This window comes from Aegilops tauschii, chromosome 1 (assembly GCF_002575655.3).
Source record: "Aegilops tauschii subsp. strangulata cultivar AL8/78 chromosome 1, Aet v6.0, whole genome shotgun sequence".
In the NCBI taxonomy this organism is placed as follows: Eukaryota; Viridiplantae; Streptophyta; class Magnoliopsida; order Poales; family Poaceae; genus Aegilops; species Aegilops tauschii.
The window spans coordinates 54,770,424-54,784,937 of record NC_053035.3 but is presented as its reverse complement, the minus strand read 5'-3'; the positions used below and the strand labels follow the sequence as shown (position 1 = coordinate 54,784,937).

General features: G+C 40.0%; 1 protein-coding gene and 1 long non-coding RNA gene across 3 annotated transcripts; both read right to left on the bottom strand.

Annotated features, from left to right (window-relative positions):
- Window positions 1-3,615: 3,615 nt before the first annotated feature.
- Window positions 3,616-8,197, bottom strand: LOC109764971 (uncharacterized). 2 transcript variants are annotated; one of them, XR_002233289.4, is made up of 3 exons: window positions 7,420-8,112; window positions 3,978-6,678; window positions 3,616-3,838 (listed from the first exon to the last, which is right to left on the bottom strand). It is a non-coding gene; the product is annotated as an uncharacterized lncRNA (long non-coding RNA). The 2 variants fall into 2 exon arrangements; XR_012201676.1 differs by having other exon boundaries at window positions 3,616-6,678; window positions 7,420-8,197.
- A 901-nt stretch (window positions 8,198-9,098) lies between these two features.
- Window positions 9,099-12,234, bottom strand: LOC109764954 (uncharacterized). Its single transcript, XM_020323753.1, has 5 exons — window positions 11,963-12,234; window positions 11,338-11,606; window positions 10,648-10,693; window positions 9,523-10,028; window positions 9,099-9,439 (listed from the first exon to the last, which is right to left on the bottom strand). Exons 1-5 carry the CDS (start codon window positions 12,232-12,234, stop codon window positions 9,405-9,407), a joined length of 1,128 nt encoding a protein of 375 aa, XP_020179342.1. The 3' UTR covers window positions 9,099-9,404.
- Between the last annotated feature and the right edge of the window lie 2,280 nt (window positions 12,235-14,514).

Sequence of the window (14,514 nt, the reverse complement as noted above, 5' to 3'; positions counted from 1 at the left end):
TTAAAGAATTTGGGAATAATTTTTGGCCCGGTAGGTGCAACACGTACGTCTCCATCTATCCAGACATCGTGTATATATTTAGTCTATCCTTACTTTTACACATACTAGCAAAAGGGTTTGTGTGTTGCAATGAGAAAAAAAATCATAATCTCTAATGGCCATGATCATATTTTGCTACATCACCGAAATACATTATCACTCTCATGAACAATTTTTGAAATCATGAACATTTTTAAACTCGTGAACATATTCGAAATCATGAGCATTTTTCAAATTTGTGAACACTTCTAAATTTTCAAACATTTTCTCAAATGAATTCGTGAACATTTTATACTTTTTACAAATATGCTTTAAAAAATTCTGAACATTTTTTAAACAATTTTCTTGAAACCTTAAATATATCTGAAATTGACGAACATTTTCTCTAAGATTGATGGAACAATTTTTGACATTCACGAACATTATTTTGCTTTAACGAATATTTTTTGAAATACATCATCATTTTTTAATCAGCGTGCATTTTATGAATGCGTAAACTATTTTGTAGGTTATGAATAGTTTTTGAATTTTAAAATATTTTTCCACTTATGAATATTTTATGAATTGACGAAATTTTGTTTAATTTTACTAAAATTCTTTAATACATGAACTTTTGGGAAAATCCTGAACATTTTTTGGTTTCCCGAAAAATTATTTTCAAAATTTCGAACATTTTTTAATAAGCAAACATTCTTTTACAAAATATTTTTAGACATTTTTGAAGTCCCAATTTTTGAATTTTTGAAGTTCCAGACATTTCGAACATTTTTTAAGGTCCCTACTACATGGACCGGCTCAGGTGGGGGCATTCCCCTATGTAAAACGTTTTCTTATCACTTATAGGTGCCATTGATGGGTGATGTTTTGCAACTTTGAGGATAATTTTCGTGATTTACCACCAGAAAAATATTCCATTTATTATTAGGTATAGATATAGAAGAGATGGGTGATGGTGGCTAGCGTGCTATGCTTCAATAAGTTTGGCTTGTGTTCAAATCACAGCCTAGATAATTTATTTTTGTACGCTGGGCGCCAGCGAGGGTGACAGACAAAAAAAACGTACTCCCTCTGTTCGAAAATACTTGTCATCAAAATGGATAAAAAGGTATGTATCTAGAACTAATATACATTTAGATACATCCCCTTTTATTCATTTTGATGACAAGTATTTTCGGACGGAGGTAGTACCACTTTGGATAATACAAGATCTTAAAAATTCAAATCCATTCTGTATCTATCTGTATCTTTTTTAGTAATAACTAGCAAAAGAGCCCGTGCGTTGCAACGGGAGAAAAAACACAACGCACACTCCTAACCGAACAACCATCACTCAAGACCACAATAGGTCCATCTTCTTTATTTTAGCGACGCATCATATTTGTGTTGCCGCTTATCCTTCTTCTCACCCTCGCCGGTGGTGGCCTTAGTGTTCACACAAATCAAAACGTGTTAGAATGTGGTTAATCCTAAGACGTCTGTCTCTCTCCCTCTCTCCTCCCTCTTCCTCTCTCTCGCTTTCTCTCACACTCGCGATGAGAAATCTGTTGTTTCCCCCTGCGACGTATTCAGAGGTATGCATGTGTAGTTCTCGATGTTTTCTTTTCCCTATATAATTATAGTGTGTGTTTATTTGCAATCCGGATCCCCGCCTGTATGAAAGAAAAATGGATCGTGCGCTATAGTTATAAGTTTTCTTCCAAAACAATATTTAAAAAATATTTAACAGGTAAAATTAACATCATATACAGATTTCACACATTTTTCTAATCAAATCTCATATATAACATATTAAAATCGGAGTTACGGTTTAAAAGATACGTATAATTTAGAAAACCATTTGTTTGAATTAAATATCTTCCAAAATAATATTTATAAATACTTAACAAGTTAAAAGAATCCTATATTCATATTCTACATATTTTTCTAATCAAATTTCATATACAACATGTTTAAATCGGAGTTATGGTTTAAAAGATATGGATGGTTTAGAAAAGCATTTATTTGACTTAAATATGATCCGCGGATGGAATACCTAAAAAGTCAGGGGTTTTTGGAAAAACTGTAAAATAACGGTTCGGTGTGACTTAAATCTGGACTGCGGGTTGATTTCATGAAAATGCAAGGGCTTTTTTGCAAATTGGACCGACGGACGGGCAGAAACCCTACGTGCTTTATTATTACTAGCGAAAGAGCCCGTGCGTTGCAACGGGAGAAAAAACACAACACACACTCTTAACCGAACAACCATCACTCAAGACCACAATAGGTCCATCTCCTTTATTTTAGCGATGCATCATATTTGTGTTGCCACTTATCCTTCTTCTCACCCTCGCCGGCGATGGCCTTAGTGTTCACACAAACCAAAACGTGTTTGAATGTGGTTAATCCTAAGACGTCTCTCTCTCTCCTCCCTTTCCCCCCTCTCTCTCTCGCTTTCTCTACCACTCGCGATGAGAAATCTGTTGTTTTCCCTGCGATGTATTCAGAGTTATGCATGTGTAATTCTCGATGTTTTCTTTTCCCTATATGAGTATAGTGGGTGTTTATTTGCAACCCGGATCGCCGCCTGTACGAAAGAAAAATGAATCGTGTGCTATAGTTATAAGTTTGCTTCCAAAACAATATCTAAAAAATATTTAACAGGTAAAATTAACATCATATTCAGATTTCACACATTTTTCTAATCAAATTTCATATATAAATGTTAAAATCAGAGTTACGGTTTAAAAGATACGTATAATTTAAAAAACCATTTGTTTGACTTAAATATCTTCCAAAATAATATTTATAAATACTTAAGAGGTTAAAATAATCTTATATTCATATTCTACATATTTTTCTAATCAAATTTCATATATAACATGTTTAAATCGGAGTTACGGTTTAAAAGATATGGATGGCTTAGAAAAGCATTTGTTTGACTTAAATATAATCCGCGGATGGAATACCTAAAAAGTCAAGGGGGTTTTCGAAAAACTGTAAAATAACAGTTCAGTGTGACTTAAATCTGGACTGCGGGTTGATTTCATGAATACGCAGGGGCTTTTTTGCAAAACGGTGCGACGGACGGGCGGAAACCCTACATACTTTATTATTAGGTAGAAATAAAGTAAGGTACGTTTCTTCGTTTTTTTGGTTCACTAGCAAAAAATGCCCGCGCGTTGCAACGGGAGAAAAAAATTAGCTCCCCCTAGTCTAATGGCTCAAGACCACATCGTGCTCCATCACTCACATACTCTATCTCTATCTATCTATCTATCTCGTTCAGACATTTCGCAAAGCATCGCCCCTGTTATCGACATGAAATAAAAAGTGCATGGCAGTGCTTAGAAATGACATGTTCACTGTCATTGTAGAAAAATGATTAATTTAAATATATAAATTACCTTGCAAGTTGTGAATTAACATGCAGAGTGAATCGGACAACATAAGATTCAGATGCTTGCAAGTTGAGTCCTTGGTGGAAAACATGGCTGAACTCCAATAAAAAAAGATTTAACAATTTTGTAAACATTGACACTGGAAATGATAAAAGTAAGTGCAGGGGTAACAACATATGTGAGAATTGCAAAATGCCCAAAAAAGCTGTTTAAACAAAACTGTCATGCAAGCTATACATCTAAAACAAATAAATGAAGTTAAGGTATCCTTTCAGTATTGTTTTCAAGAAAAATCCCTTCATAGCTTCACACCAGATTCGTTGAGATAACTCAAGAGGTCTAAAAAATTGCCACGAGCAGAAGACTAACAGTGATAATCTGAACCACCGAGCTAAGCTTACATGCCAGATCGCTCAATCCTGTTGAAGGCAAATTAAGGAGTTAATTGCATTTTAGATTCAGATACAATAGACAGAAACGTAAGATGCATCACTATTATGTGGATAAATAAGTTAATGAATACATGTTAGAATTGCAAGATGATGATGTTGTTCATACCAAATAGTATCCATCGCTACTCATGTGTCTATGAGTTACGGATCATACAGGAAGATACAATATCTTGGTAGTTCGTGCAATGCATAAAGGTAAGTTCAGGTATGATTCTTTCTTGGTGATTGTATCCCCATCAAGTCAAGTTGGTCCCTGTTGCAGCTAGCTGCACCAAGCGTTGCTCTATTACAAGTACACATAAAGTAGAAGTATTTAGATTCTCTACTTTATTGTCTAAAACCAAGAAGGAATAATAAAAATAATATTTGATCAAAGCTGTTGGAACTTCTCTAGCAAATTTCGATGAAGATTATCTACTGTTATTGTCTCAAACCAAGAAGGAATAATGAAAATAATATTTGATCAAGGCTGTTGCAACACCTAGCAAATTTCCGTGAAGTTCTGCTAAGCTGGTATAACATGAAATCTTACATATATGTATTATAACAGCCAACCACTAATGCACATCTTCAGGAGGCGTAGAGTATAGTACATGTGACCGCGACAACAATCTTTTTTTGTTGGAACTAATTTTCTTATGGGACCGGCCAAAACTTTTGCTGCGACCTGGTGACAGCGAGCCATTGTTTTTGCTGGAAATGACGAGTTTTTTTGCTGTAAACATACATTTGTTTTGTTGGAAGAAAATATAAATAGAGCATTAACTAATAGCAAGGCTATTGGATCTTGACACCACAATAGTCAATTAAATAAGTAGAAATTCAGCTATTTAAAAACAGACGCATGTTCTGTTGATCAAATCAGTAGGGTTTTTTTAACTGAAAAGGCCTTTCCATTAAGCAAAAAACTTAGATAAATCATTATTCATGCACCTTGCCAATTAGCACAAATATAGATGCAAATTACCGCAGAGAATTAGAAGACCCAAAAAAAATTAACCCACACATGGTGCACTCATACATAAGAGAAGACTCAAGCAGACGATCAAGCCATGCAATTTAAGTTATTAAAATACTAATTAGTTATTGTATCTAGACGGACAATCTTATGTAAAAACGTTTAAATGATGAGTAGTTTGCAAGGAGTATATACATATTTATATTTTCAAATGGGATATATACAACTATTCTCAGAGTATATACCTATGATACTGGCAATAACGATCAGTGTATACTCATTGTCTGAAAGGAGTATATGGTGTGTTTTCAATTGATAGTATACTACTTTTCACAATGGGGTATAGAAGAGAGGGCTATCTTCCATATGATATTTCAGTATCGATCAACAGTATATGTTTCTTTCTGTCTTGTTGTACGTATACTCTGACGAGGAGAAAGTATACACCAAAAAAATTAAGTACTGAACTAAGGGAAACCTATGAGGAGAAGCATGCATGAATCCGCTGAGAAAAAGTAAAAGTGGTAAAAAGAAGTATATACCTGAACAAAAGTAGCATATACTGTATTATCTGAAGAAGTAAGAAGAATGAATTTGAAATACTCATGAAATTAAATTGATAGACACGAACAAGTATATACTTGTATATTTAGCTTTCATTTCTCTGTCACAACAGCTGTTCTTCCTAGATAAAAAATTTGCTACCTTTATCACCTTTGATTGCTACTTACAAAATAGTCAATTAATGCCATCACCATGATATTAGTTTATCTTTTCTTAAATTTTTCCTGTCATACAGCAGCTGTTCTTCCTAGATAAAAATTTAGCTAGCTTTATATCCTTTGATCGCTACATGTAATTATTGTCTTTCCCGAAGATCATCTTGTAATGACTACATGTGGTATTTCAGGCATTGACTTGTTCAGAGCTTAAAGAGCATATACTAAAGAACATACAAAATTAATAAGTAGTCTTTGATGACAGATGCAATTGATGACACCGTAGTATGTACCTCAGGTCAGACAAAGTTCCAGCGAACGGTCGAGTACGAGCAGACGGATTATCGGCGAAAGTCGTCGGTGTACAGCCACGCGATGTCAGAAACTTGAGGCACAATGATAAGCCAAAAAACTGCATATTGGCCCAGAGAGTTAGAATACACAAAAATTATTCAACCTTGCATTAGAATCCAAAGGGTTCAGTGATGTGTGCCTCTCTCTCTGCGCTCTCTATCTCTCTGCTCTCTCTGTTCCTCTCCTATTTCTCATTTTTTGCTCACCAAAACCAGATCAGTAAGCATTGGAACCCTGTCTCTCCCTCTCTGTTCTCTCTCTCTTTCTAGCAGCAGCTCAATCAAGCCCTAAATTGCAGCAATCAACGCCTATCTCTCGAGCAGCAGCGCCCAGCCATTCCTAGAGCAGAAACTCATCACAAACCATCTCGAGGTGTTCTGGCTGGTACCAGTAGCCTGTACCGAAGAGGTACACAGCCTCTTGTGACTTGTGTGGGGAAATTTGTGTAGCTCGATCAGTTGGTGTATTGCTTGGGGCATTTGTTTTCAACCTGCTTGGTGGGAATGGCGGGGTGAGCTTCTTCAAACACCTCCTCATACTTTGCAGCGGTGATTGTTAGGTTCCGGCTTCTACTGTTACCCTCTTCATCTTCTTCTTTGTTGTCTGTATCATAGAGCAGTTTCCTTCCCGGAGAGTTTGTTATGTTCCTCCTCACCCTGCATTCCGGGGGTTATATCGGTCTTGCTCGGGTCTACTTTCTTACCATCAGTTTCGTTGGTGATTTCAGCAACCTGATTTTCCGAGGCAGATATCCCCATGACACTCACAAAAAATTCCTGCAGGTTGTGAATCAAATGGCGTGATGAGAATGGACGGAAAAAAATGATTATAACATCATATGGTGACCATTCGAAATAGAAATCATTCGAAACAAAAAACATCACATGCCGAAGTTCATAAGATCCCAGTTGGTTCATCAATTTAGCAGTGTCAGACCTAATTCACACTACAATGTAACTGGCCTAACACAGTAACATAGAAGTAGCCTTGGTTTGCAGACACACTGCATTATTAAAACGTCCATGCTACACGCTAGCCATAGACCAAATCCAAGATGCTTCCAACACATGGCTTGATTGACCTGCTGCTGGCTGCTGATTGCGTCCAGCAGGAACGTCCCTAAAGCAATTTGGTGACCTGATACATGTTACGCAGACGCAGAAAGACGGAACTGACCGGGGTATGGAAGGCAAACCCCGGGTCAGAAGAATACAAAATCGATGGTTTGGCTCATCTGCTCCTCCCACAACATAAGTGAGATAGTTAATCAATGAACCAACACTTCAAGGCATCAAAACATGAAACTGTTTCTTCATCTTCTGTTCTAAACATGAAACAGGTAGTAAGATGCATCAGTTTAAGGATTCAATTCAACACATACAGAAGAAAAAAATAGAAATTGTACCTAACACAAGACACATACAGAGAGTTGCAGGCCAGCAGCGACCTCGATCAGCAGCCAAGATGCATCAGTTACAGAGAGTTGAAGGGAGGCCAAGAAGGAAGGAGGCACGAACCTGGGTCCGCCGGAGACGCGCCGGCGAAGCCCTGCCCGAAACCCTAGCCACGGGGGTGGGGTTGCGAGCGGGCGGTAGAGGACCGGAGCGGAGAATCTGGCCGGAGGGGAGGGAGGCGCGGACCGTGGGGAGCTCGGGGGCGTGCTGCGCGGCGTCGGAGGTCGCCGGAAGCAGCCGGCGTGGGTGGTGGCGGCGGCGGCGTGGGTGAGAGGGGGAGGAGGCGAGCCCGTGGTCCTCCTGTGGTCGTTTTTTTTTCTTTACAAATCTACGCGAACCGCGGGCTGAATACTCCATACGACAGGGTGTTTTGTGCAAAAACGAATCGTTTTTTAGTATTCACTTAAACAGAGACTGCGGGTTGTTTTCTGAACAATAGAAGGGCTTTGTTGCAAAACTTGCTAACGACCAGAAGCAATAGCTGGTTTATTATTATTAAGGAAATTAGGGAAAGATTTACCTCAACTTTTATTTCGTCTACTATACTCGAGATGGTACTAATTCTGTAATAAATTAATTTGCATTGAAAAAACTCTGTTGGGCCTTGCCTGTAATCTAATGAGCCAGCTGTACCGGAACTTCGAAAAGAAAAGAAAGCTTGCAAATAGACCAGCTGTACCGGAATTATGGCCCAGCTGTACCAGAATTTTGCCAAAAATACTTGATCAATATGTGGGGAACCTTTTGGGCCGGCCCATGTGCAGGCGTCCTGTTTTTCTATTTTGTATTCTTCTTTTCTATTTTCCAATTTCAATTTTTATACTTTAAATAATTTGGGATTTTAAAGTAGTTCGGATTTTTATAAAAAATTATTTTGAAAAAAAAGTTCAAGAATTTATTAAACGTTTGTGGATTTTAGAAAATGTTCGTGATTTTGCAAATTCAAAAAATATTCACCAATTTGAATAACAATAAGAATTCAAATACTGTACATGGAAATTTTTAAAAATCTTCGAAAAAAGGAAAAATATTCCAATTTTTGTAAAAACAAATCATGAATTAAAAAAAATCTTCGAGAATTTTAAAAACATTTCATGATTTTAGAAAATGTTCATGAATCTCAAGTGTTATTCACGATTTCAATACAAATATTCAGGAATCATGATTTCAAAAACATTTTTCATGAATTTGAAAAAGTATTCACGATTTCAAAAAAAAATGTTACTAATTTGGAAGATGTTTGCGCAAAAGAAAAAGAAAAAAGAGATAGAAAAAGTGTTTTTGTGCTTAAAAATATATTCATAGTTTGAATAAGATTCGAGCTCTTTAAAAATGCCATGTGATTTAAATAGGATTTATGTGTTTTAGAAAGAATGTCGATACATTAAAAGAACAAATACACAGTTTAAAGGTGAGCCGGCTCATATGTATAAACTAGATGTATCATTCGCCTGCGATGACACGGTTTATTAACAAATGTGTCATGCGGTGGTTGAGATCATTAACAAATGTGTCATGCGGTGGTTGAGATCATCACACATTGCAATTAGTTGGACACCACATCCATGATCGATGAGTGTGGAAAGGACGATAAGGGACAACAAAGGTGAGACACTATGTTGAATTAGATAATGTGGACCGGTGAATTTGTGAAAGCGTTCTTATTATGACTGGAGTCTGTGTTTTTTTCCCGTTGCAACACACGAACATGTTTGCTAGTAATAATAATATGGATGAATGGATTAAAAAAATCAGAGAATCACACCTTACTTTATTATTATTAGTACATATAGATATAGATATATCCGTCACGTAAGAAACAAGATCCTAATATAATGTTTTTACATAACGCAGAAACAAAATAACAATTACTAAGTTATAGTACTCCCTCGGTCCCAAAATATATGTCTCAACTTTATACTAGCTTTAATACAAAGTTTAACAAAGTTTTTGGGACGGAGGGAGTATGAATTATAAAGGTAGATGTAGGGCATGACGCCGACGGCCTGAGCGGCAACTTCAACACCGTTTCGACACGGAACTGCACCTCATTCTTTACCAGTCCCCGTGTCCTCGGAAGTCCCTGCATCGATCCAGTATTAAATACCCAAGAATTGCATTGAGGATCAACAGAAAAAACAACTATAACATGTATGAATATCATACTTGTGCTGGACTTTCCAGACTTCTTCTTTTCTGCCAAAAACTTTTTGCAATTCCTTTTCCAGTGACCCTTGTCCTTGCAGAAGAAGCACTGAGTCTCTTTAGTAGCACCGCGTTTAGGCTTTCGCTTGGTGTCGGTCTTAATGACGCCCTTGCCATTTTTAACTTTGCCCTTCTTCTTGAAACTAGTGGTCTTCTTCGTCAAATGATTGGTGCCTTTCTGCATCCAAAACTCCGCGTTCTTGAGCATCACGAGCAATTCATTCACGCTCTTGTCCATCTCGCACATCATGTAATTCATGATAAAGCCATTAAAGCTTGGCGGGAGAGACAGAAGGATAAGATCAGTACAAAGCCAGGGGGGGATCGGAGAGCCCAAAGCTTCCAACCTCCACATGTAACTAACTAGCTTGACCAGGTGTTGGCTCACTGAGCTTCTTTCTGCCATTTTGCACTCCATTAAGGCCTTGGTTATCTCGTAACGTTCGACATTTTGTAAAGAGCATTCCCTATAAAAACCAACTATTAACAAAAAATATATGGCAATGGTGCTTCAGTAGTCAGTAGTTAAACGCATCATATCCTACTATACTACTGAAATTGTAGTACTTGCACAATCTATTTATGCATGGCATTTGGCTAACAAATATATTAGGTCACGAACTCAAGAAAAATGTTGTTCTTAGTTATACCATGAATGTTTCACCTATGCCTCAACTTACTCACGGATGCTCTACTTGATGGCATCCCCAGAAACTGTACACATGCACGGTCAAACAGGGGAAGACGCTGCTAATGGAAAGAATTCACATCTATTATTGTATTGAACTTGGCAAACATAAGAACCCATCAAATTTACTTAGGGATAACCAAGTAGCAGATCATGAAAATAGAGAATCAGTGGATAAAAATGGCGCATGGGTGGCCAAAAGGTCGGGCTATACAAATGCGAAGAGGAGCCCATGGCTGCACCAGAGCTTGTTTTGTGAAACAAAACGAGGATGTAGAAGAGCCCATGGCTGCACCAGAGCTCGTTTTGAAACAAAACGAGGATGGAGAAGAGCCCATGGCTGCACCAGAAGTCGCGCGTGGACAAAAATGAATGAGGATAAAGAGCCCATGACTGACCCAGAGGCTGGCGGGACAGACCAAGATGAAGAAGAACCCATCATAACTGCAGAAAAGCAAAGATCAATTGAATTAGATGAATGACAAGTTAATAATCCCTAATGAGCATGGGAGATGAAACTGGATCAGTTACACAAGATACTAATTGATAGGTAACAGAGAAGGAAGATATGCAAGCCACTTCTTGCCAAAATTGCAAAATATTCACAGAAACAAACACACATCAGTTTATCCTGGCAGTTATATGAAAGCCACTTAAGCAGTTGAAGTGGGTGCATTTCCTCAGTAAGTTGTGCTACATTCAGAAATCGTAGACTAATCTTTCACCTCCGGATAGGAGGCCTACTAAATTTGTTACCAGTACTCTTAGCTTCCCATTAGTTTGATCTACCCCGCCAACCACGGGGTAAACAAGAATCTAGGCAATAAATGCAGCATAAATAAATAGTTAAATACTGTAACTAATAAGAAAACGAAATCAAAACGCACGAAGAACCCTATGTCGGATTGGGGATAGAACCGAACTGAACCAAATCAGGCAGGGAAACAAGCGCGAGGGAAGCACGTTGATCAAGTAGGCAATGCACCCGCCGAACCTAGCCTCGGATTTGATCCAGCACGAGCGAATCACAACCAGAATCGCCGGGCTCCGGTCGAATTGGTGCGGGGTAAGAAGGAGGGGATGCTTACAGCAAGGCGGCGCTCCAACCACGGAGAGGGAGAGGCGGGGCTTGAGACGGCAGGGGTCCTCTGCCGTTTGGGTGAAGGAGGAGGGGGAGAAGGCGAGGGTGGGCTTCCCCGGTGCGGCGCCGGCGCGGATTTTTATATAGCGGCGGCTGGAGATGGAGTTGGAGGAGGACTTCCGGACCGCGGGTAGTGTGGTACTAGTAGACTGGACACAGCATGTGTCCCCACAAACTGATGTAGGAGCCGGTGTTGCATATGTCCGGTTAGAGCATCTACAACCGCGCAAAAAGATGAAAGATGTACAATTCAATTTCTCGATTCAATAGAAGCCCAAAGGCAAATCCGACCTCTCAAACGTCTGGGCGCATCCGTGGGCACTGATCGGGCTCGCCTCATATTTCTCTCTCCACATCCGCGTATCTCATATCCGGCATCCTATATCCATACTACGCATGCAACGTGATGAACTACTCTACGTGATCAAACAACTGACAAAGTAATCGACATCAAACTCACAACGAAATGCACCACCCTACTTTACATTATCCAAAAGATCACCGTTGTTCATCGCCGGACAAGTTCAACTACTAAAAGCGATAACTAAACATAAGAGGAGCTCCTTCACCACTTCCTCGTCGGGTCTTTCCCCTTTCGGTCGCCGGCGTAGCTGTAGGCGTCTGCGGCTGGTGGAGGATCTTGGCCGTCGGAGGAGGTGGAGCTGCCGTCGGAGGAGGTGGAGCTGCCGTCGGAGTCGGAGGAGGAGGAGGACAAGACTACCAGCCCCTTCATCCAACGGACGGCCTTGTCCTGCTGCTGCTTCAGCTTGGCGACCCGAGCCGCCTTCGCCGCTGCCTCCTTCGCCTCCCGCTCTGACTGCTCTATGGCTAGCCGGAGGGCCATTGCGTTCTTCGCCAGAGCGGCGAGCGGCCATCTCCGTCGTCGTGAGCGACCGACGGTAGACCTCGGCGAGGAGCCGCTCCTCCTCGTTGGGCTCTGCCGGCATCCCGCGCCGACGACGCACGGCCCGCTCCGCCGCTTCCCTCTCCCTTGCCCACTGGCTGAAGGAAATATGCCCTAGAGGCAATAATAAAGTTGTTATTTATATTTCCTTATATCATGACCAATGTTTATTATTCATGCTAGAATTGTATTAACCGGAAACTTAGTACATGTGTGAATACATAGACAACAGAGTGTCCCTAGTATGCCTCTACTTGACTAGCTCGTTAATCAAAGATGGTTAAGTTTCCTAGCCATAGACATGTGTTGTCATTTGATGAACGGGATCACACCATTAGAGAATGATGTGATGGACAAGACCCATCCGTTAGCTTAGCATTAATGATTGTTTAGTTTTATTGCTATTGCTTTCATCATGACTTATACATGTTTCCTCTGACTATGAGATTATGCAACTCCTGTATACCGGAGTAACACCTTGTGTGCTATCAAACGTCACAACGTAACTGGGTGACTATAAAGATGCTCTACAGGTGTCTCCGATGGTGTTTGTTGAGTTGGCATAGATCGAGATTAGGATTTGTCACTCCGTGTATAGAAGAGGTATCTCTAGGCCCTCTCGGTAATGCACATCACTATGAGCCTTGCAAGCAATGTGACTAATGAGTTAGTCACGGGATGATGCATTACAGAACGAGTAAAGAGACTTGTCGGTAATGAGATTGAACTAGGTATGATGATACCTACGATCGAATCTCGGGCAAGTAACATACCGATGACAAAGGGAACAACGTATGTTGTTATGCGGTATTGACCGATAAAGATCTTCGTAGAATATGTAGAACCAATATGAGCATCCAGGTTCCGCTATTGGTTATTGACCGCAGATGTGTCTCGGTCATGTCTACAAAGTTCTCGAACCCGTAGGGTCCGCACGCTTAACGTTAGATGACGATTTGTATTATGAGTTATATGATTTGATGTACCAAAGTTTGTTCGGAGTCCCGGATGAGATCACGGACATGACGAGGAGTCTCGAAATGGTCGAGACATAAAGATTGATATATTGGAAGGTTATGTTTGGACACCAGAATGGTTGCGGATAGGTTCGGGCATTTTCCGAAGTACCGGGGTATTACCGGACCCCCCCGGGGGGGTTAATGGGCCTTCATGGGCCCTAGTGGAAGAGAGGAGGCGGTGGCCAGGTGGAGGCGCCCCCCAAGCCCAATTCGAATTGGACTAGGGTTGGGGGGCGGCCCCCCTTTCCTTCTTCTCCTCCCTCTCTTTCCCCCCTTCTCCTTCTTGAAATAGGAAAGGGGGGGGGGCTGAAGGAAATATGCCCTAGAGGCAATAATAAAGTTGTTATTTATATTTCCTTATATCATGATAAATGTTTATTATTCATGCTAGAATTGTATTAACCAGAAACTTAGTACATGTGTGAATACATAGACAAACAGAGTGTCACTAGTATGCCTCTACTTGACTAGCTCGTTGAATCAAAGATGGTTAAGTTTCCTAGCCATAGACATGAGTTGTCATTTGATTAACGGGATCACATCATTAGAGAATGATGTGATTGACTTGACCCATTCCGTTAGCTTAGCACTTGATCGCTTAGTTTGTTGCTATTGCTTTCTTCATGACTTATACATGTTCCTATGACTATGAGATTATGCAACTCCTGAATACCAAAGGAACACTTAGTGTGCTATCAAACATCACAACATAACTGGGTGACTATAAAGATGCTCTACAGGTGTCTCCGATGGTGTTTGTTGGGTTGGCATAGGTCGAGATTAGGATTTGTCACTCCATGTTTCGGAGAGGTATCTCTGGGCCCTCTCGGTAATGCACATCACTATAAGCCTTGCAAGCAATGTGACTAATGAGTTAGTTGCGGGATGATGCATTATGGAACGAGTAAAGAGACTTGCCGGTAACGAGATTGAACTAGGTATTGAGATACCGACGATCGAATCTCGGGCAAGTAACATACCGATGACAAAGGAAACAACGTATGTTGTTATGCGGTTTGACCGATAAAGATCTTCGTAGAATATGTAGGAACCAATATGAGCATCCAGGTTCCGCTATTGGTTATTGACCGGAGATGAGTCTCGGTCATGTCTACATAGTTCACGAACACGTAGGGTCCGCACGCTTAACGTACGGTGACGATCGGTATTATGAGTTTATGTGTTTTGATGTATCGAAGGT

Excerpts from the sequence above, each read along its gene's own strand:
- LOC109764954 (XM_020323753.1), bottom strand. The coding sequence starts at position 12,234 with ATGGCCCTCCGGCTAGCCATAGAGCAGTCAGAGCGGGAGGCGAAGGAG. Across the intron at positions 11,607-11,962 it reads GGGAAAGACCCGACGAGGAA|ATGCTCTAACCGGACATATG; the intron begins GTGGTGAAGGAG and ends GCGCGGTTGTAG. Across the intron at positions 10,694-11,337 it reads GGTTGGAGCGCCGCCTTGCT|TTATGATGGGTTCTTCTTCA; the intron begins GTAAGCATCCCC and ends GCTTTTCTGCAG.